Source organism: Ictidomys tridecemlineatus, chromosome 7 (genome assembly GCF_052094955.1).
Source record: "Ictidomys tridecemlineatus isolate mIctTri1 chromosome 7, mIctTri1.hap1, whole genome shotgun sequence".
Classification (NCBI taxonomy): Eukaryota; Metazoa; Chordata; class Mammalia; order Rodentia; family Sciuridae; genus Ictidomys; species Ictidomys tridecemlineatus.
Genome location: NC_135483.1, coordinates 90,740,392 through 90,762,011, shown reverse-complemented (window position 1 = coordinate 90,762,011; position 21,620 = coordinate 90,740,392). Strand labels below are relative to the sequence as shown.

Below are 21,620 nucleotides of genomic sequence, written 5' to 3'. Positions count from 1 at the left end.
GTGCTGTTCCTCTGCTCACCGCCAACACTTTCCTGTGCAGCCATCTTGGCTTGGATAGTCACATGCACACCAGGTTGACCACATTGTACATCCTATTTCATAATCTGCCCTCCTCTGGGACAGCTCTCACGCTGGGGCACACTTTTCATATTTGGAGTTCTGTGTGGAATTCCACAGGCACAGGATGGCCATGGTTTATTTGGCGATTCCGTACTTGGTGAGAAGACAGTTGGTTCCAGTTTTCTTCTTCTACAGAGCAGCCTCAAAGACACCCCCCTGCGTGTACACCCAGGCACACCTGTCTTTCCAGAGCTGAGGTTTCTAGAGGTGAAGAATTGTAGACTTAGAGGGGCACCATTTCATTTCTGCAGCAGGAGAACTGAATGCGTCTCCCACACCTCAGCAAGTGGGCCAGTGTGGCCAGTGACAGGGATGAGCTCTGTCCCCTGCACTTCCAACTTATGTGCTTTTCTCTTCCTCTTCAGGTATGAAGTGATCTGCCAAAGCTCAGAGCTGGCCAAGGACATCCTGGAGCCCTCCTATGACCCCAAGAGCAAGCACTGTGTGTTTCAAGGGGACCTGCTGCTCTTCAGCTGTGCAGGTGCCCACCCCAGGCACCGGAGGATCTGCCCCTGCCGGGACTTCATCAAGGGCCAAGTGGCCCTCTGTAAAGACTGCCTATAGCAGCCGCCAGCTCAGCCCCACATGCAGTCCGCTGGGGAAGATGGTGGCTCCACTGGGCAGAGACAGGGGGGCAGAAATCATTCAGGGACTCTGGCCAGAGCCTGAACTTTTTTGGTCTAAGGTTTGGATTTGGGATTGCTTCCGCTGAGGTTAACGCCTCCCCCAGGGAGTTTTTGCCAAAACAAACACAAGAGCATTTGTGAGGCAAGGAGCCTGGCTTCTTGTGGTACAAGGAACATCCTTCCTATTTTGTGAGGAGCAGCTGTAGGGAGATTGTCAATGCAGGTGCTCCAGGGTGGGGGAAAAAAAAATCTCGTGATTCATTTAAAACAAAAGAGGAGAAATGAGCTGATTAGAAAGAACTTTGGGAACATTCCTAAACCCATTAACTTATTTATTTGGGAGGGAGGGAGGGGGACAGGGAGGGAGGAAGGGGATGATCACATGTTTCTTCTTTTATTTCCCACTGTTAGTCATTCTTGATACTGCTGTTCCTCTGTCTGCCTCAGGCAGGTACAGTGGGGCCAATGGTGTGCTCAAGGGCAGCTATGGGGACCTGACTTCTGGAAGCAGGTGGCAGCAGAGCAAAAGAAACTGTTGCTTTGGAAACACAGGCAAACTGTCCAAGGCATTGTCATCAAGTGGAGGTATCCTGTGTGTACTTGGCAAATGGCAGCTAAAGGACATTTAACCCCTTTGGTAGGGGGGACATGGCTGTCATGTCCAGAGAACCCAGTCATGGACAGAAGACAGCCAGGGACATCTGCTTTATAGTCAAGAGAGACCCTTTCCTGTGCGTTCCCACCAACCCACCCACCTTGGCCCTAATTGGGCTAGAATGCCCTTAGAAAAGAAATGCAGGATTGTAGAATTTTTGTTAGCTAATTTATGGTAACTTGGCCCTCTCTGATACGCTACTATAAGGAGAGTAGAGGTGTGGGACTCAGAGAACTAAACTACCTTTGGACTTGGAGGGATGGCCTTCTAGCATTCAGACAGCTGAGCTTCAGAAAGGAATGAATTCGGTTCTTAAGATTAGTGGAACTATCGAAGAACACCTCACAGGTGTTCTGGTGTTATATTCCTTCTGAAGTCTGATATCACCAAAGTCCAGGGAATGGGGCTCTCAGTGAACATTTGATGTTTGCTGGGAGAGCAGGAACAGCTCAGGATGAGTGCCCTGCACTGCCCTGACCACTCTCCCACTGGTGTCACTTGCAAAGGGGAAAGTGTTGGGCAGACTTTACTCCAGGCAGAGTTATTCTGAGAGGGCTGAGCAACCCCACTGAATGAGCTCACCAGCAGGCTGGGCAGACATGTTGCACCCACCTTTCACACATCCTGGAGCCCTGTGCTCTATTTTTTTTTTGTAAGTTCCCATATCCCCTGAAGCACTGCTTCCATGCTCTGCAGATGAGGCCCCTGACACCTCCGCCATTCCTGTGAGAGTGAGCAGTCATCTTCTGTGTAGGAGCTGCCAGCATCGTCCACTCAGCTCTGGCTGGTGGTTTGGTGTACTGAACAGCCTGCAGTCCACACCAGAGACCGTTTCCTAGCACCCTGCCTGTGGGGGTGCAGCCAGGTAGAGCCTCTGCCAGGTAAAACAGGTGGGCGAGGCTAATGATGGAGTAGGCCTTCAGGAAATGAGGGAAGTGAAAAATTCTGCTTTCTGGGGAGCAGGGAGCCTCTACATCTGGAAAATTGAACTGCTTGCTTCTCAGTTTCTACCATGGTGCATAAATAACAACTGCACAGCCAACCTTTTTTTTTTTTTTTTCCCCCTTAGGCCCTCAGATCACTGCTCAGTAGATCTGAATTTCACCTCCAGTTCCAGAGACAGAGATAGTGGGGAGGGGCAGTCAAGGTCTCCACCCTTCAGGTGTTCCCTGAGCACATCTGCCAGGGAAAGTACCAGTGGGAACACCTCTACCTGGAGCACTGATGCAGGGGACTTGCGGGAAACAGCCTTTGCCTGGGCCCAGCACCAAGGGTGGAGGTCCAGATAAAACCCAGTTTGTTATGGTAGCTAGTGCACGGGCTTTAAGCTTTGAAATGGCAGTTTCTGCAGTAGGAAGGGGAAGAACTGGCATCCTCACTCTGAGGAAGGACATTTTCCCTGTGAGTGGGCCTCTTGGCTGCTCCCTAGCAAGTGGGAGTTTGCTTGGGTTACCACACCTGTTATTCCTAGGCCAGCTCCGCCCTCTCCTGGGCTCTTCAGGGAATTTCCCAGGCTGCTGATGACCGTGCGGGAATCCCACCAGCAGGGGGCGCCTGCAGGCTGAGCTTGCTTTCCCAGGCAGGGCTGTGTCAACCTACTTAGCAGACAACTGTTTCAAGAAGCCTGGGAGTTCAGAAAGCAGAAAACCTTGTAAAGCAACATTGTCCCTGGCAGAAGCTTCAAGCATCACTCCCTATCTGTCCCTGGACTCGGGATGTCTCTTCACCTTTCTGATCCTCTTATCAGGCAGCCCAGAAGAGCACTTTCTCCCATTTAAAAATTCCTCTGACTTTCTAAGTCTAGTCTCAGCTGGAAATAAACCTAAGTTCCCTGGCTGGGGCTGCTGCTCTTGGGGCAAAGTAACCCACACTCCTGTTGTTAAGGGCATTGTTGATGGAGTTGGTGATACCTGAATGTGTACCAGTCCCGAGACCTCCTATGACTTGTTCCAAGTTGGGTTCTCTAGGGGAAACTGGGGAGGGGCTTCCATTGGCCCAGTGTGGGGTGTGAAGAAGAAAAAGGATGGTGCCTCTGATAGTGTGGGCTGGGCGCCTGCAGCAATTTTACCATTGCTATTTTTATATGGAAACCTAAACTGATTTGTAATTGATAACCAATCCACAGGGAGAGAGATCCGAAATCAGGAATGATGTTTTCCTGTGCTATAATCATATCTTGCCTGGCCTTTGGAATTATTTTTCCCATTGTGATCTTGAGACAAAAACTTAAGGGAAAAACATCTAATTTATTAAGAGAAAGCTTTCCTTTGTAAGGTAAATACTTTCCAGAGTAAACACTCCGGAAAGGGAAAACACATTTCTTTGAATGCCAGTAAACACCTCATTTATTTTGTGTATGCAATTTGATTTGCACATGTACAAATGGAGATGCTTTTTGCATTTTTGCTTTGATTGGGTTTTTGTCAGTGCTTATTATAGTTTACTTTTTGTGTTTGCTGTGTGTTTGGAATGTTAGAGTCTGTCTCTTGGTGTTGTTTATTTTCCTGCTGTGCCTTTTCACTTTTCTTTGGGGTTGGGTTTTGGAATCTGGGTGCTGTTGAGGAGTGTTAGGTCCTTGAGTGACTACAGATGTTCCAGCTGGGCACCAGAAATGGCCCCTAGGCCACAGTCTGTGTATCAGGCACATTCACCCCCCGAGGAGGGTATGAAATCATGAGAAGTCCAAGGGAAGGGCTGGCTTCCTCCAGACTGGGCCACAGTGTGAATCTGTCTCGGGACTGCTAGTTACCAAGCTGCCTGCTACCCTGTCACTTGCTGAGATGTGGCTGAGGCAGGAAGCCAGCCCAGGGAGGGATTGCATTGAACTCATCTGAAGCAGTAGCCCGATAATACTTGGGCTGGTTAGTATCACGAAAGTGGAAGACTCTGTGCCCCCTTTTTTTTTTTATTTCCTTGGTGGATGAATGAATGCAGGATTTAATGAAGGTGAATAATTACTCCTTTGGGAGTACAGCTGCAGTATAATTCACTGGAAGTGCAAGTGTCAATGAAATGGATTTGACTGAAGCTGTAGTTTATAGGTGGGTGTGTGCTTTTTAGATCAGACCAAGGTGGTTTACCTAGACTGTATATAGTTAGACACTGCTACCTTCTCCTATGCCCCTCAATATTTTTTTTTTACATTAAGTATTGGGGATTGACCTAGAACCTTGCACGTGCTAGGCAAGTGCTCTACCACTGAGTTACATCCCCAGTTCCCCCCATCCCTTTTTAATTATTTTTTGAGACAGGGTCTCGCTAAGTTGCCCAGGCTGGTCTTGAACTTGGTGATCTTCCTGCCTCTACCTCCCAAGTAGCTGGGATTACAGGCATGTACCGCTGTACCTGGCGTCAAAAATTCTTGATTAAAAGAAAAAAAAAAGATATTTTGTTAACGACAGGCCATGTTGTATGTGTTACTATCCCAAGCCTGGATTGTTTTATTTATTTGAAAATGTTTTAATTTCCATATTGGCTTTATTCTAAATCCTATCCTTCCCTATGAGGTTGCAGAGCATCTTCATGTAACTAAGTGGGTGAACATAAATAGATCCATACTCATTTAGGAAGCTGACAGTTCTGTAAAGCTGAGGGTGAGTTCCTTTCATTCTTGTTGGCTTCAACAAAAAATGGAACACCAAGTTTTTTTACATATAGCAAAAGACCAAATTAGCTGTATAGTCCTGGATGCAGAAAAAAAGTTTCCCTAACTTTCTTAGCACTTAGGGTTTTGTGAGGATTCAATGTTTTAGCACAGTGTCTGGCACCTAGTAAGCCCTAGTAAATGTTAAAATATTGTTATTAGCATTTCATAAAGCCTGAGAAATAAAGAGCTCACTCCCTATCTGTTAATTCAAAATAATACCTACATAAAAATATTATTCCAAGTTGACCAAGTATTGTAGGAATTACTGGTTTAGATTGTCCAAGTTCTGTGCCTACCCTGATAGTTGAAATCTTACTGTATTCCTGAATGCACTGATTTGAAAATATGCCAGACTTCAGCTCCCAATGAAACAAGGCTGCAAGACTTTATTAACTGGAATTGAAAAAGGTAAAGGTGACCTTTGGCCACATACAGGACCTCACCCCACTGATGTCTTCTGGAACATTCCAGGGCTTTCTTTGAAGAACTTTTTGAGTTAAGATTTAAAGGAGATTTCAGATAGATTGTACACTTTGAATTAAAGTTAACCCTATGCCTCTGCAATGCAATAATGGAGACTTTCCTGTGTCATTTAAGAGGAAAGAATGACCAATGAAATTTATACATTCCCCAGGAAATCCCTTTGCTGCCCCCTGCTGGTCAGGGTGGCTCTTAACAGGCTGGTTACCCCATGTTTCCACCAAATAAAGGTTAATTCCAGGGCCTGGTCCCAGAGAAAACCCACCTCCCCAGGGAAAGCCACCTGATGTCCAGGGCACAGATTTTGGCCCTTTACAGAACATTCCCCCAGAGGCTACTCTTGGTTTAATGATGTTTTCCCAACTCACTTAAATATCAGTTTTCTGTTTGTTTGGGGGCGGGGTGGGGGGTGGATTTAGCCTCTTGCTTCCCTGGTGAATTGTAAGGTTTTATTTCCTGTCCGTCCATGTTGACTCAACTCTGGATAGATTGTGATTATGGAATATGGGGGAATTTTCTGGAGTTTGGTATCTTTTTCAAATTCCTTTGGTTTCTCTTCAGCTGATTGGCAGTCTTATAGTTCTATGGTTGCGATGATTGGAATTTACCTCCTTCAAAGCCTCACTCTCTAACCAAGATTCTGCCGCGCCTTAAGACTGTCCCTCACCCCTTCCCTGACCCCCACAGCAGGAAAGGCATGTGCCCATTTGGCAGGCAGGGTCACTGACTATGGAGGATCGGTGGGAGAGGGAGAGTGGTAGTGGGCACTCAGATGCAGTGGTGGGTCAGGAACCTTTCATCTTTCGTGTCTGCCAAAGCTGAGATGGTACAAACGTGAGATGCATCTTGCTCACTGTCCTGCCCAAGTATTAACAGGACCATAGCATAACAATTGATGCCAAAGGAGATGGTGTATCCCTTCTACTGTAGTTGCTGTCACAACCTTGATGTTGTTAGCTAATGGTCATTAGCGTCTGTGTCTTCAAACAAATCCTGGTACAACTGTTTTCTACTGTTCACTTCTGGGGTTAAGTCGTGCAGGATTCTGCAAATAAGGTGTCACTGTTCAAATGTTACTGTACTGGCATAGAGAGCTCTGCTTTGTTTTCCACTGTTGTAGAGAAAACTAGGGAGAATTTTATTTTTCAATAAACTTTTCTTGTGTGACAGGTGGGAGTGGTTTTTGTGAGGGCTGGCTGGGTACAGGGTCAGCCACAGATGCATGCTGTCCAGCTGCATCTCACAGTTTACAAACTCAAAAAGGCTGCTAGAAAGGAGGTTGTAGAGGGAATAACTTTCAGAACTAAGCATTCTCTCCCTACAGCATATCTACCAATCAGGTCAGACCACTCTCCCTGCCTTGTACTCACTTAGCAAGGAGCTGAATCAGTGAACTGCTAGACTTTTTCTTTTTTTTTTGAGACAACTGTCAATCACTGCACCAAACATTTAAAAATCTTTCCAAATGGGCTAGTAAAATGGCTCTAAAAAGACTACCTAAGTGCAAGAACTTGCTGGACCTATACCACATTTCTCCCTTCAAAAACAGCATTGTTTGAACCAGGAATCAGTGGATCTTGAGTGCTTGGTCAGGCAGATGTCCTGGAAGCACAAGGCTACATCAAGGAGCTGGACCGAGCCTGGACTCTAAAACCCAGGCACTGCCTGGTGACTGGCTACAACAGAGAGGCTACACAAATCCTTAAAAAAAAAAAAAAAAAAAAAAAAAAAAAAGGTGCCAAGGAAATACAGAGAACCTCAGTTTGGGGATTGCTACCTCGTCATCAACTTTCCCTAAACTTCTACAATGTGTATTAGCTACAGTGAGAAAATCTACAGAAAAGAAAAATATTGAATCCTGCATCTATCACACTTGTTCACAAGACTTTTTCTGTGCTACGTGCAGACATCTCACAGAAGGCCCGTCTGAGTGAGTGCTGTGTGACTTGGCAGAACAAGCTACAGGTTGTGTCCCTTAACTGAAATGTTTGGGACAAGTGTTTCAGATTTCAGATTGTGGGATATTTACATGTACATAACGAGACCCCTCCAGGATGGGACCCAAGTCTAATGAAACTCATTTGTTTCCTGTATATCTTAGACATAGCCTGAGGGTCATTTTGTACAGTATCTTCAGTGCACTTGTGTTTTGCACATGGGGTCAAATGAAGTTCTAAACTTGTGGTATCATATTGGCTCTCGAAGTATTGTGGATCTCAGAGCATTTTGATTCCAGGGTTTATGGATTAGGGGTGCTTAACCCATACCTTCCTTTAACCAGCCCAGTGGGAGACAGGGCACTGAAGGCTGGAGTGGAGGACCCAGGAATCAGCCATGCTCTGGTCCAGGAAATTGAATGTGCAGTGGTCCTGCCTTGTAGAAGCAAAAACAACAGTTCAAGGTCTCTGCTCTCCCACTAGAAGCAAAAGCAACCATTCCCATATATCATCCTTCAGCTGCAATGGAAAACCTGCCCTTGATGGCAAGCCCCGATTTTGTTGGTGTCGCATGATGATGACTCTCAAAGATTGCCTCATCGTGCCGTACAAAACAGGTAAAGGTCTTTATTGGGCAGACAGTACTGTGAGAGGTACAGAACGCTGCAGGGTAAGGGGAATGGAGTCTACAGAATCTATACCTAACCTTACATAAACGGAGAACATCTTGTTCCTTACAGAGGAGTAAACCATCTCTCACAGACTGTAATGTATCATTACCACTTGACACAGCATATAGATATATGCATATACAGATAGATTATATAATTATTTATTACAAATAAACTAGTTTCACATCTCTCAAAAATGGATCCTGGTTTTACATGGATGTGCAGGTTCTGAGTGTATGAGAAAGGGTCATGTGCTTATTTAGCTCGTCCATGCAAAGCTCATACATATGTCACTAAGTACTTTAAAAAATAGAATGGTCTTCTTTAGAACAAATCTGTTTAGATTTAGGATTAGTAAAACAGTATGAAACTAATGAAACACACTGATAGAAATTAGTGATACACTGATGGTTCTGGTTACGTAAGGGGATGAGGGACTAAAGGGCCCAGTCTTCCCTTAAAATCTGCCAGGAGAGAAGAATCCTTAGAACTAGGAGGTGGCTGGGGCCACACACAGTCCAGAGGAGAGGGACCTGCTTGCTATCTGTTTCAGGCTTAGAGCACCAGAGTTGGGCTTTCTGCCAAGCAGAGATCTTATCCTACCCCAAGAACTGTTTTACTCCAGAAAACAGAAAATGTCAGTTCCGGCTTGAGATGGGGAAGTGTGTCCCCTCCTGCAGGCATTGTCCTAAGTGTGTGATGGGGGGACAGCGGAGTGAGGGTACAGGGCAGATGCACCCACTGGGCAGACCTTGTCCTGTGATGACAAACTGTATGAAAGAAGACTTCCAAAAAAAGAAACTGATGTTCAGTTAAATATTGGCACCGTCTGCCTACGTGGAAACTTTTCGTCGTCCTGACGGTCTTCATGCAGAGCAGCCCTCCTTGGTCCCCAGGGCCACCTTCACTCAAACATCTCATAGTGTCGCGTCTGCCTCACCCTTGGCACCATGTCGATGAGAAGCCTGCAAACAGGAAGACAGACACTGTCACCGTGACACCAGGCCCACTGCAGAGTTCGGGGAAGAACAGAGGAGACTCGTTTTCTGAGGTCATTCATGTACCATAGGTATCCATTCAGTGGTTTCTAATATGTCCATGAATTCGTGTAATCATCCCCATTACCTTAATTCCAGAATGTTTTTATCCCCAAAAGAAACCCATTCCCACTAGCAGTCCTTCACCCCATTAGCAACCAATACTCCACTTCGGCCTGAAATATCCAGAGTAGGCAAATCCAAAGAAATCATCATACAGTATATGGGCCACCTTTATCCGGCTTCTTTCATTTGGTATAATGTTTAAAGTTCATCGAAGTCATACTGTGTACCAGTTCTCCGTTCCCTTTAGGGATAAATAATAGCCCCCTGTATTTTTTCTTCAGGTAATGGGTGGTTTCTACTTGTGCCCATTATGAAAAACACTGCCATGAACATTTGGGTACAAGTTCTGGCATGGATTTGGCTTCAGTCCTCCAGAGCACATCCCAAGGAGCAGAATTTTGGGGTCAAGTGGTAGCCCCATGTTTAACATTTTGAGAAACTGCCAAATTATTCTTCAAAGCAGGCTCACCATACATATTCCCATCCCCGCCCCCCCCCACCCCGCTCCTCACCAACGCTTGTAACTGCTCCTGGTTTTGAGTATAGAGGTCCTAGTGGGAGCTGGGAAGGGTTTTAACATTTAAAAGCACAGTGCCTTTCAGAAACAGATGCTGGATCCAGAGTTGGCCATGCCAGTGTGCCACTTCTTCAGTGAGTGCCCTCCATGTGGGTTTTTCCTCAGCATGCACTGACCATCCCTTTTTACAAAGGGTTCTCCAAATCTAACAGCACAGCCTCTGGCCCAGTGGTGCTACCTGGCCTCTCCCAACTCATTTAGAGCATTACCCATGGGTGGCAGGAGGCTGCATGGGTAAGAAAACCACCCCAAGATGCTAGCCTGGGCATCCTGAAGACCAGCATTATAGAGAAAGAAAGTCTGTATTTCCAAGTCATGAAGGGCTAAAGGGAGGATTAGTTGATGGACCATAAAGACATCAGACAAAAGTAAAGGAGACCTTTTGTGGTTCAAACACTTTAATACTCTTGTTAGGATCTTTGCCTCCTGTGCCAACCCCTAGGAGAACTGACCCCTGGAAGAGGCTTTTCCGACCACTTGACAGTTTAGAATCAGGAGAAGCCTGAGCTATCATTTTCTGACTAGGGAAGCAGGTGGCAAGAGTGGCTCTCCTCCTGGCCACCAGGAAAACAAATATGAAAGAAAAAACATACTTGACCCCGTAGGCAAATATGGTGAGGCCGATCAGCACGCCTATGCTGCCATCCAGGTACCAGACCGCCGCATTGTGCTTGAACACCTCCGCACTCAGAAGAATGGAGAAGCCCATCACACCACCCACGAGGGAGTTAAACCCTGCAAAAGGAGGAGAGATGCTGGACGGTGGTGCTCAGAGATCTGTCTTAGCCATTAGCCTGCCTCAACATCCTGGAGTACACGCAGAAAGGATGTGGCCCAGAGCTCTCTCATCACCTAGGACACCAACATGGCTCAAGTCCCCCCTCAGTTGTCACCAGGGACCTCCCTGGAGATAGCCATCCCCAGTCTCCACCCTTAACCTGCTTTCATCTCTAAGCACTTATGCCCATATGAGACAGTGAGCAGGGGAGTGGGGCTCAGCATTGGTACCTACTAGCATGCAGACCTTAGGAGAAAAGCAGGAGCTCAGTTCCCTGTTGAATCCACAGAGCCCAAGACAATGCCTGGCACACAACAGACATTCAAATCCTGGCTTACACACATCTGTTGAGTGTATGCTGAGCCAGGTACCCATCTGGTGTTATAGATACATACAAACTTTGTCAATTTGAGGGTATATTATGTACTTTACTGATGAAATCACTAAGTAAGGGGGGTTCAATAATTAAACCAAAGTTATCTAGAGCAAGAAGGGCAGGGAGCCTGTGCCTGTTCCTTCCACGAACATCCCAGAAGAGGAATGCAAAGTTTTGAACTGATGACATAACTGAAGAAATGTCAATAAAAACCAGAAAGGGAAGAAACACAACTTTTACAACTTGAACATCACACTTCCATTTTACCTATGAGTTGTCACAAGCCACACAGAAAGGGAATGGCTTAGGGCAGTTTCTGGAATTTCCCCATGACATAAACCACAAGGGTCCTCACCTGTTTTACCATCATGGTATCCCTGAGAGGAGCTCCAAGCTCCACCTCCTTCCTGGGGCAGCCTCCCCCAACCCCCTCATGTAACAGAGCCATGTGTCTGCTGAACTCAAAAGCCCTCGTTCTGGCTACAAGCAAGAAAATTGAGATAAATACATTCATGCAGTCTGTACTCCTAGGAGAGAGGAGGCAGGTGGGGGACAGGGATGATCTGAGCAAAGCCTGGGTCAGTCCTATCAGCCCAGACCTCCAGGGGCTGCTCCCCATTCATGAAAATGAGGCAGCTAAACCTGAGGCCTGCAAGGGCCTCTCAAGGACTGGCCTGGGACACACTGCAATGACCTTACCATCACTCAAAGTGTCAGCTGGTGACTCAGCTGAGCACACAGGTTTAGACAAGAATACCTCATCTCACCAGCACCAAGCCCAACACTCACCTGGAACAGCAGCTTCTCTGTGTAAGGCCCACCCCATTCACCTGGGTCACTGTGGCTAGGGTGAACCCCATTCATGCCCCCACCCAACCTCTTCCTTGATTCCCATTTATGTCCCCCTCCCCAATCTCCATGAATTATTGCCCTTTATGAAATCTGCTCAAAGTTGCCTTCTTAAGCCAGTTTCATTTTTGTACCTCCTATTCTGCTCATAAAACCCTTGCTGAGATCATCCATGGTTCCATATTGCCACATAGATAGGTAAATCCCCCTCCCTCTGTAAACTGCCTTCTTCAGCCTCCATCTCCTGGTTTTCCAGCTTCCTCTCCAGCAATTCCTTCTCAGCTTCCTTTGCTGCTCCTCCTCCACATGTCCACTGGAGTCACTTGGGCTCTTCCTCTGAACTCTCCCTCCATCTAAACTCTCCTCCTATCCCATAAGCCAGTTCTCTAAAAGTTCAATTTTTTTTAACAACCTTTCCCTTCAGCTACAGACACACATGCTTCTCAAACTGAAAATGCATACATCTCAATTCTTGCTCCTAAACATCTCACCCTCCAACCACCACCTTCTCTGTGTTCAGTGCCACCCTCTTCCCAGGTAAGGAGGCCAGAAATTCAAGAGCCCATTCTTGACCTATCCCACAACTAAAGTCCAACCATTAGGTGGGTCTTGCTATTACCTCCCCAGTGCATTTTTAAATTCCCCACCTCTTGCCACCTCCAAACTCATCTGCACCCACTCCCCTCCTGCCCAGAGTTCCCAAAACCATGGTCCTGCCAGCAACCACTTGGAGAAGTGGACAAAGCTAAAACTTTCTAAGGAAAGCCAATCATTATCTATTTCAAATCTCACCCAAACTTTTCACAGCTGACACCACCAGCCCCCTCCTGCCTGTCCCATGCTACCCCTACTGCTCCTCCCTCACTTCACTCTAGCTACCCTGGCCCCCTCAGTGTCTGAGAACTCACTGAGACTCCTTATCTTTGGGGCTCCTTCCCAGGTAGCCACTCAGAGCCCCTAAAGTACTTTGTCTACCCACTGTGCCCACTTACCTCTTCACCCCTGCCTGGTATTTTCTCATAATCCTTGACCACCTGCTATTTTTGCCATTTTTCTTTTACCATCTTTCTCTCTTCACTAAAAACTAAGCTTAAGGACAGGGAATTTGTCCTTCAAACTTGCTATCTATATTCCAATAGAGTCTGGCATTTATAAATGCAAATGATAGATGCATTAATTAATTATCAGGGTAGGTGTGCAGATGAGGTAGCTTTGCTGTCCCCTGTGTGAATGAGCCAGCCCTTGCCTAGACCAGTCACCTGTGGTCCTGACAATTTGAAGCCCAATGATGCTTAGAAAAGATGCAGAGGCCTGAGGTTCCCCAGATGGCCACTAGATGTCCACTTAGCTCCACCAAGTCAGCCCTGCTATGTCCACCAGCATCAAGAACAGCCCAGGGGCCAGGGTGTGACCACAGGTGTCTGATTCACGCTGAGGATTTCACCTCCTTTGCCCACATCTTCTAGGAGGGAGCTGCTCTCTGCTCTGTTTGGCCCACTGTTTTGTGATTACAAAGCCTCACATCTTAGGATCCTGCAGGAGAACACTGGGAGAGGCACACAGGGACTAGTGACAGATTCCATGTCTGCTGCCACATCCCTTAATCTTGGAGACTTCCCATTCACCCCAAGGGAAGAGCCTGGGCACCAGACCTCTCACCTACAGCAGCACACCAGGCTCTAGCAGTCACTCACTTGAGCTTGGCCCTGTCCCCTCAGAGCTGTTTTAAAGAATTCAGCTAACGACATAGAGTGGCACAAAACAATGTCGGGGACCATCTTGATTAGAAGCTTTAATAACAAGATCAGAATCTGTAATTAGGCACATTAACTTGATGCAGAATATTCTAATAGTTTTTCATATGCTTGAAAGATTATCAGAGACTCTTGTTAAGAGTTGGAAGAGAGCAGTCCCTAGAGGCCCCTAGGTCAGAGGGGGTTTCCTGACTTGCCACAACTGCTCCTATGGACAGGACCAAAGCTGGGGCTCTTCAGAGTTTTCCCCCAGGTGCCCACTCACAGTCTTCCTCCATCTGAATTGGCTACAAACCCATTTTACTCCTAGTCCTGATAGGCACCATATGCATGTTGACTAAATATCAAGCAACAAAACCAGACAAGACCACACAACACAGAGTGAGCTAGTCTGGAACTTACCATGGTCTCCCTCATTCACACCCTGCAGTCCGCTTTCCCTAAAGACCCACTTCCAGGTGTGAGAATGTGTGGGTCACAAAGGACCTGGCAGAGTCAGTCTGACCCAGTTCACACAGCTTTGGTACAGGATCCAGAAACCCACAGGTGACAGGTAAGGGCCACCCTCCCTCTCTTCCTGCAAAGAAAGCAGTTTTCCAACTTGCTTCCCCTGGAGAGAAGGTGCTGGGCTTAGCTCTGACAGGGTAGCAGTCCTGGGGTATGTGTTCCAGACCCATCCTTCAGGGAATACCCATTAATGATAGCCATGGCTCCCCACACCCACCCTGCCCACCTCCCAAAGGAAGGGAAGAACAGAGAGGAGGTAATTACAGATTGCTCTCCAGTTCTGCTAATCAACAAATGAGTAAATCCCAGATCCCAGACAATACAATTAGCCTGAGGCTATAATTACTACTGGATGTTTTGCCAGAGACACCTACTCCCACCAAGCAGGGGGCCCCTTCTGGTTAATAGCTTGGACAGCTTCTGGAATAGCACTCATTTCTCTGTATCCTCTCTTGTTAAACCCCCACAGCCATTTATTCCCAAGCCCTACCCATTAAACTACTTTCCTCTACCAGGGCCAAGGTCTCATCTCTGCATAGACTTTTCTGCATCTATCACACTTCCTTCCATTGTTCTCCACCACAGACAACCAGAGGGCTCTTTAGAACATGCCAATGATGTCACGCCCTGTGCCCTAAAGACATGGGCCAGCACTATGTCCTTCAGAGAGACAAAAAGGGACTGCAACAGAGGCTGTAAAATCCAAACCCAGACATATGGCCACGCCCACTCATTCTTCCACTGGCTCACAAGCACCTCTGTGTTGTTCCTTCTTAAGAAAAGCAGGACTCTGCAGCAGAGGGAGGCATTTTCTTTTTCACATTATAAAACACCAGACCACAAAAATCACACTTGGGTGAACATTTGACCCAAGTTATGGATCCACCCCAGGTAGGAAAGGGCACAGTTCATCCCAGGTCTTATAGGACACTGTATATTAGGGTCAACTTGATACCACTAATGCCATGATGTCTGGGTGGGTGACAGACCTCCTGGGTCTGCTTCTGTCCTTCTCATGAAATGAGAACCATAGGGGTTATTTAACTGAGTTGCAACCCTAGTTGGAGTCCAGGGAAGGACACCTGAAGGGCAGACACCTGAAAGGCATGACCCTGCATGGTGAGCTGGTCTCCCCAGCTCACACAGCTCCTAGCAGAGCTCCAGACGCAAGACACAGGACCATAAAACCCACTGATTCAGGGTTCATCGCCATCTCACTCCATCGGCGTTGATCCTCAGGATTCTCACTTCTTCCCACCCTATGACTGAGGAAGGCAGTATCGGGGCACAGGGAGAACCTGAGGCTCCCCTCCCTGCTCTTCAAACAAGGCCTTCATGCCACTTCAAAGAAGAGCAGAAAGAGCAGGGTTCAGTCCAGGCAGCCAATCCTGTTGTCATTCATACAGTTTTCATGGATTAAAACTGGCTGTACACAAACCAAAGGCCTCCCCAGCCCAGGCTGTGTAAGGGCAGAAGCGAACAGCGCACCAGCTGGAGTGGTCCCTTCAAAACTGATTCTGAGAGCTGAGGGCCCAATGGCACACAGGAGCACTGGGCACTGCAGGGTTCACCTTTCCTGGGGTGACACTATACCTGGCCCCTTGATATGACCATGGAGACAGCACCAAACCTCAGTGTGCCCACATGGGTGGGGACACTGCTGTGAAATGACCATTCCTGGGCCCCAGTCAAGGTCCTGGAATCAGAAACGTCAGGAACCTGATTTTAACAAATATCCTAAGAAAGTTTGATGCCATGAGCTTAATGGTAGTCAGCTGCCTAGCATCTAATCTGGGGGCCTCAGGTTTTGAAGTCAGAATCTCAGATCACATCACTCCCACCTGCATCTATCCATATAGGTGATGCTCTTTCCAGGGAAGCTGTGGCTGTACATCCTGGGCCTTCTCTGGCCTTCCCAAGAGAAAATGCTGCAGATGCAAAAAGTGGAGGGTGAGGAGCCAGTGGTGGGGACTGGGACCATACAGATTCCTGGACTTGAACTGAGACCCTGAGTGGAAATAGCCCTTCAGTTTCATGTCCCTGTGCCCGACCCCGTGCATCCAAAGCCCAGCTCCACATGGAGCAAAGCATCAATGTGGAACAGGAGGAGGAGTCACAGCCCACACTTCGTCCCCATGCTCCATCACTTGGGCAAGAAGGGCTCTCTGCAATGCCATCCTCCCAGTCTAAAACCACAATGCAGCCAGCCACCCACATCCCTCTGCATTAATGCATTTCAATTATAACCGCAAGAGTTTCAGAGGATGGAATGTTTCTTGCCTTAAGGGAAAAAAAATCCCAGTTATTTCTGCACTATTTTGTACAGAGACACACCAAGCCTTTGCCCTTTGCCCTCCCTTGCTTTACCCTGACCTCCTAGACTCTATGTGTGCTCAGGAGTGAATAAAAATAAAATGGACATGAAGAATTGCACGTCAAATCTTATTTATATGCCAGTGCTAGTTTGGGATCTGAAATGCACTTTTCCTGCATTCACACACCAGATTCTCTGCATCTCAGAAATCCACATAGGAAGCTCCTCCTGACCCATGAGGATACACATGGACATTTCTAGCTGGTTTGGCTTTTAAGCAGAGAAATCATGGATGGTTTCCTCAGTGCAAGCACCTGGTGAATTTGACCTGAACTCCTGAGTGCAGGTTCACTAGCTGGAGAAAAAGAAACTTAGCAAGTACAGAGAGAAAATGTTTGTAGAATGCAGAAAACACAGTTCCTTTTTACTTGAAATAGTGCATCAAACCTAAGACTCCAGGAAACCTTTGTGCTTCCTGATTAAGAGGCTGAGAGGCCCAAGTCTCTCTGTTAAGGGGTCAGGAGTGATTCACAAAGAGTTTATTAAATTTCAGGGCATGAGACATCTGTGCTGATACAAGGGCCAGGAGAGTCATCAAAAGTTTGGGGAGAAAAGGATGGGGACAAATGAATTCCAAATTGTTGAGCTCTCCTGCAAGACAAGCATCTAAAAGTAATCCAAACAGCACCTTTCCTTGCTGTGAGCTCAGCCCCCAGAGATCAGGGCACAGTGGCCTTACTCACCATCTGTTATGAGTGCTCTGCTGGTCAGAACTTTTCCCAGCATAAACTTCAACACAGCCAGGATGCTGCAAAGGATCCCACTTAAAATGGAGACACTGAACAGGAAATCATCCTAGAAAAGAAAATACCAGATTTCAACAGTTCATCTCCTGCTAGAACAGTTCATCTGCAAACCACTTACATTGAAGATCAGCTTTGCTCCAAGTACAAATAATTAGTCAGTTATGCTGCCACCAACTCGGGTTGTACGCTGTGGTTTCCTCTTCAGTCATGTCACTACTGGAATTTAGAAAAGATAACCAAACGTAGATATCCAGGTGTATATTTAATTAGAAATTCATTATGTATTTATTTCCCCATAGGAGATTCACCTTTTCACTATTCTGCTAAAATGAGTGGCAATCATTGATCAATAACAGAGTTGGTTAGAATGCTAATGGCATCTAAGTAGAGTTTTCCACAGATAACTCCCAAAGCAGTTGATTGAAAAATTTGGAACACATTACAGGCCTAAGTACCTTTCAACACAGAGCCACCTGAAATAACCACAGGGTTAATTATGACCAGAGTTCCTTAAAACTTTTTTTTTTTCTTCAATTCACACAATTGAGAGTTGAAATAAAGCCTTCCGGGTGGGGAAAAATGGCATCTAAAAATACAGTCTGCTATTGACGTTACCTTAACACTTCCTATGAGTTGTTACCTTAAGTTTGCAAGCAAATGAGTGAGTCACCCACACACCACCACCTCCTGACATCAGGCCCACTCAGTTCAGCTCTGAGCTCCCACGCCTCAGTCCCATGAGACACAGCCTCCAGATTCTCCAGTATTAAAATGCAGCTGCCAGCAGAAATAGGACATGGCATCACACATCCACAAAGAAATAGGATTCTCCTTAAGCATTTTATTAATAAATTCACTAGCTTAATGACAGAAACTGAGAAAAGAGACTCGGCCTGGGCTCAAAACTGAACAGATCATTTGAAAGAAATATCAATGTAGCATCACGGTACCTCTCGCAAAATACAGGTCGATGGCATTGCAGTAGCTTTAACCATGTGTGTTGGGGAATTCTCTGCTACTCCTTCCTTCCAACTGTGGAAATCAATCCCCCCTCCCCACTCTCTTCCCTTGAGCATGACCTAGACATAGTGACTCAAATCTAACAAATAGGGTTGGAAAGGGAAAATCGTTAGCACCTTTACAGTGGAGAAGCCCAGGGCACCACCTCACTAAGTGACCAAGGCTAATGTCACCATTCTTAACTCGTGTTGATATGAGCCCTGCAACGTGATGTGACAGGAGGGGCCCTTCACCTCCATGATGTTCTACCCCAAAAAATAAAGCCTCAAGTTTAATTGTGAGAAACATTGAAGCAAGTTGGACATGATACCTGACCAGATGTCAAGGTCAGGAAGATGCAGAAGGACCCAGAAACTGTCCTGGACAAGAGTTTGAGGAGATGTGACAACCAAACACAACATGGTGTCCTGAGTGAGATCCAGAAAAAGACCTTCAGTGGAAATACAGGGAGATTACAATCAAGTCCCCAGCTTTGTCAATAGCATTGTGGATAAATGCACCATGGCCATAGGAGACATCTGAGTTATCACTTTGCTACCTAGGGCTGGAAGGCTTTCTGGCTCTATTCCGTCTCTCTCCAAGCAAAGCCTGACTCACCCCTACATTTCTAGAGATGGATCAAGTCTGCTTACCCCACATAAGTTCTGGGAACTGGGACTTGGTGTGCCCTCCTTTCCCTCCCCAGACACATTTCAAGAAGAGTCACCCATGGCTCTGGTCCTGTCTTGGGGCTGCCAATTCAGGCAGCTCACTGCTGATGGGCAGGCCTGGATACCCACAGCATGGGGATGTGCCTGGGAGATCTGCTCAGTTTCAGACTTCCCCTTACTAGGATTTCAGAGTCCAGCTCTGTACTCTCAGTTCTCTCTTCCATAAGGGACAGGGAAATGCTGCTAAGCAGCTGACTTGCAATAAAAGTAGTGATTCTTGTTGAAGATCCACACACATTATCTACACACTTCTTCCACCAAAGGCTAAATTAAGTACTCTTGGGAAGCTGGAAAAAGTAAAGTAAGCATTCCTATAAAAGGAACACAGGCAACTTATTACCTAGAAAAATCTACTCCAGATAGAATGCAAAGACCTGTCAGAGAAGGGAATTAGGATCCACAGTGGCTTATCAAGGGGCGTGGGGTCTTGAGGTCCTTTCTTCTCCCGAGAACTAACCTCTTAGAAAAGCCCTCCATGGACTGGGCAACTCTGAGGTCCACTCCTGGAGGACAGGGAGTGGGTTCCTGATGTCATAAAGTGGGAGTGTTGGGCAGCCGTTCCAGGCACCAACTTATTACCTGTGCAATTGTGAGCAAGTCAGCTCCCCTCCCCATTTTCCTCTCTTGGTGTCCCTCTCTACAAAAAGGAAATAAATCCTAGTATCCCTTGTGACCACATACCACGAGCACAGAGCTTGGCTACGTGCCTCAGAAATTTCTTCCTAAATGTTTCCAAGTTCAAGTTGGTCCCAGGGATGTCTGTGTGACAAGAGGGAAGTGAAAGGGGAACGGCAGCCTTTAATTCCTGAAGGTCATGAAGGCATCCAGTCACTGCTGCAGCTCAGGTGTGTGCTGATGGCAGGCTCACCTGGGAGGGCAGCAGCCAGCTCACCTGGGAGGGCAGCAGCCAGCCCACTGTCCTCTTCCACTTTCTTGGAAGACCTTCTGAAACTTACCCCAGGCCTAAGCCAGGCCCTCTGACAGCTTCACAGCAAGAGCTCCCAGCTTCTTCTGCAGGTTATCTGTGCTCAGAAGCTGAGAGAGTAAAGGTCAGGTGCCGTGCCAGGTGGGCTTTCCCAGCACCAGTTTGTGCTTGCCCACTCACTGCACACCCAGGTCTTTCCTGACCACCAGCCTGCTGATTTCAGGCCCAACTTCATCCTCAGGAGAGTTGGCAGCACTATAGGGACTACTCACCAGCAACCGCCACCATATAAAGTCTCATTCCTGCTGCAAGTGCTTTATTCTGTATCACTTTTAGTAGTCTCCCTTCTCTGCTTGAACCCTGACATAGCCTTCAAAGGGCTATTTCAAAAGACCTCATGCCTGGCACAAAGTGAGTGTCATAATATACGTATTTGAAAGCTAAAAATGTGGACAGACAATATGAAAAAGGCAGGTTTTCCTGTCTATAGATTATTTCTACCAACAACCCTCTGCTCCCAGGACTGGCCCTGAAGGAACAATCCCCTCTGGGGAGACCCTGGCCATCTTTGAGTTTCACCAAAATCTCCAGAGTATGGCTCACGACTGCTGAACTAATATGTCTTGGAAAAAAATAAACTCTGCAGCAGAACCCAAGGAGGGCCTGACAGGTGTATACCTGCCAAAGTCCCTCTCCCCAAACCAGCTTTCAAATTTCTAGCAGTTCTGTGGTATTGGGAAAGGCCAAAAATGGCTATAGTTACATTCCTTCACCAAGACATTTGGTGGGTTATGTTATGTTTTTAGTGTGTAGCCAGGGCTGGTAACGACTATGTTATGGTTAGTAAAGGCCAGAAACACTGTGATTCAGATACACACTCAAGGTCAGAAACACTGACTTGTGAGCATGAGCCCCTTATGTAACCCATTGGCAGTGTGCCTTCTATGTTTGGCCTGCATATAAAATGGGCCTACGGAAAAGACTTGGGGGGCAAGAGGGGCTAAAAATGGAACTGGCTGGGGGCTAGTTAATAGCCATGGCCACCAATGAATAAAGCATGACCTCTCTCCTAACTATGTCTTGCATCTTCTTGCACCTGCCAATCTTCCACCTGAAATCTGTTTCCTGGTTCAGAGCCACTAATCCCCATCCCACAACTTGTGTTTTCCATACCCAGAGCCCGGAAGAATCTTCTCAGGGGAAAGTGCTCTTCTCTCCACCCTGCAGCCTCACTGAATACCAATTAGCATGAGCATAATGCCAAGGAGACAGAACCATTAGCCTGATCCAGACACCAGCCCATTAGGGATCCATAGGTTGAAACCCTAGCTCTTAGTGTGGTGGTTTTTGGAGATGGGGCCTTTTAGGAGGTAATTAGGGTTAAATTAGATCATGAGGGTTGGCCCCAAATAATGGGATTAGTGTCCTTATAAAAAGAAAACAGATGAAATCTTCCTTCCTTACCCACACCAGGGAAAGACCAAGTGTAACCCGAAGATCCCCCACCAGTTACTGACTGTGCTACCAACATGATCTTGAACTTTGAGTCTCCAGAATTGTAAGGAATACATTCCTCTCCTTTAAGCCACCCAGTTGATGACATTTTGTTATAGAAGCACAAGTCAAGACAAGCGTCTTCAAATTTAAAAAAAGAAGGCATTTCTGAGAAGATGCTTTCCTGAATGCCAGAAGCCAGAGCAGGCACGACGGATGGTGAGGACCTGTAGCCTGTGCAGGAATGCACTGCTGGTGATTCTTGCAAAGGA

At 46.8% G+C, this 21,620-nt stretch overlaps 2 protein-coding genes across 8 annotated transcripts in view; one reads left to right on the top strand and one right to left on the bottom strand.

Moving 5' to 3' along the window:
• Positions 1-6,694, top strand: part of Mgat5 (alpha-1,6-mannosylglycoprotein 6-beta-N-acetylglucosaminyltransferase) — a 328,673-nt gene extending 321,979 nt beyond the window's left edge. For all 7 annotated transcript variants that reach the window (XM_005315937.5, XM_078017215.1, XM_078017214.1 and 4 more), the window contains one exon: positions 486-6,694. In XM_005315937.5, coding sequence (XP_005315994.1) covers positions 486-684 — 199 coding nt within the window. In that variant the 3' untranslated portion in view covers positions 685-6,694. The remainder of the gene's footprint in view (positions 1-485) is intronic.
• A 1,372-nt stretch (positions 6,695-8,066) lies between these two features.
• Tmem163 (transmembrane protein 163) overlaps positions 8,067-21,620 on the bottom strand; it is a 215,833-nt gene continuing 202,279 nt past the window's right edge. The window contains exons 6-8 of the mRNA XM_021724401.3: positions 17,137-17,248; positions 10,409-10,550; positions 8,067-9,100 (exon numbers count right to left, since the gene is read on the bottom strand). Of these exons, the coding sequence (XP_021580076.3) occupies positions 9,040-9,100; positions 10,409-10,550; positions 17,137-17,248 (315 nt within the window). The 3' untranslated portion in view covers positions 8,067-9,039. The remainder of the gene's footprint in view (positions 9,101-10,408; positions 10,551-17,136; positions 17,249-21,620) is intronic.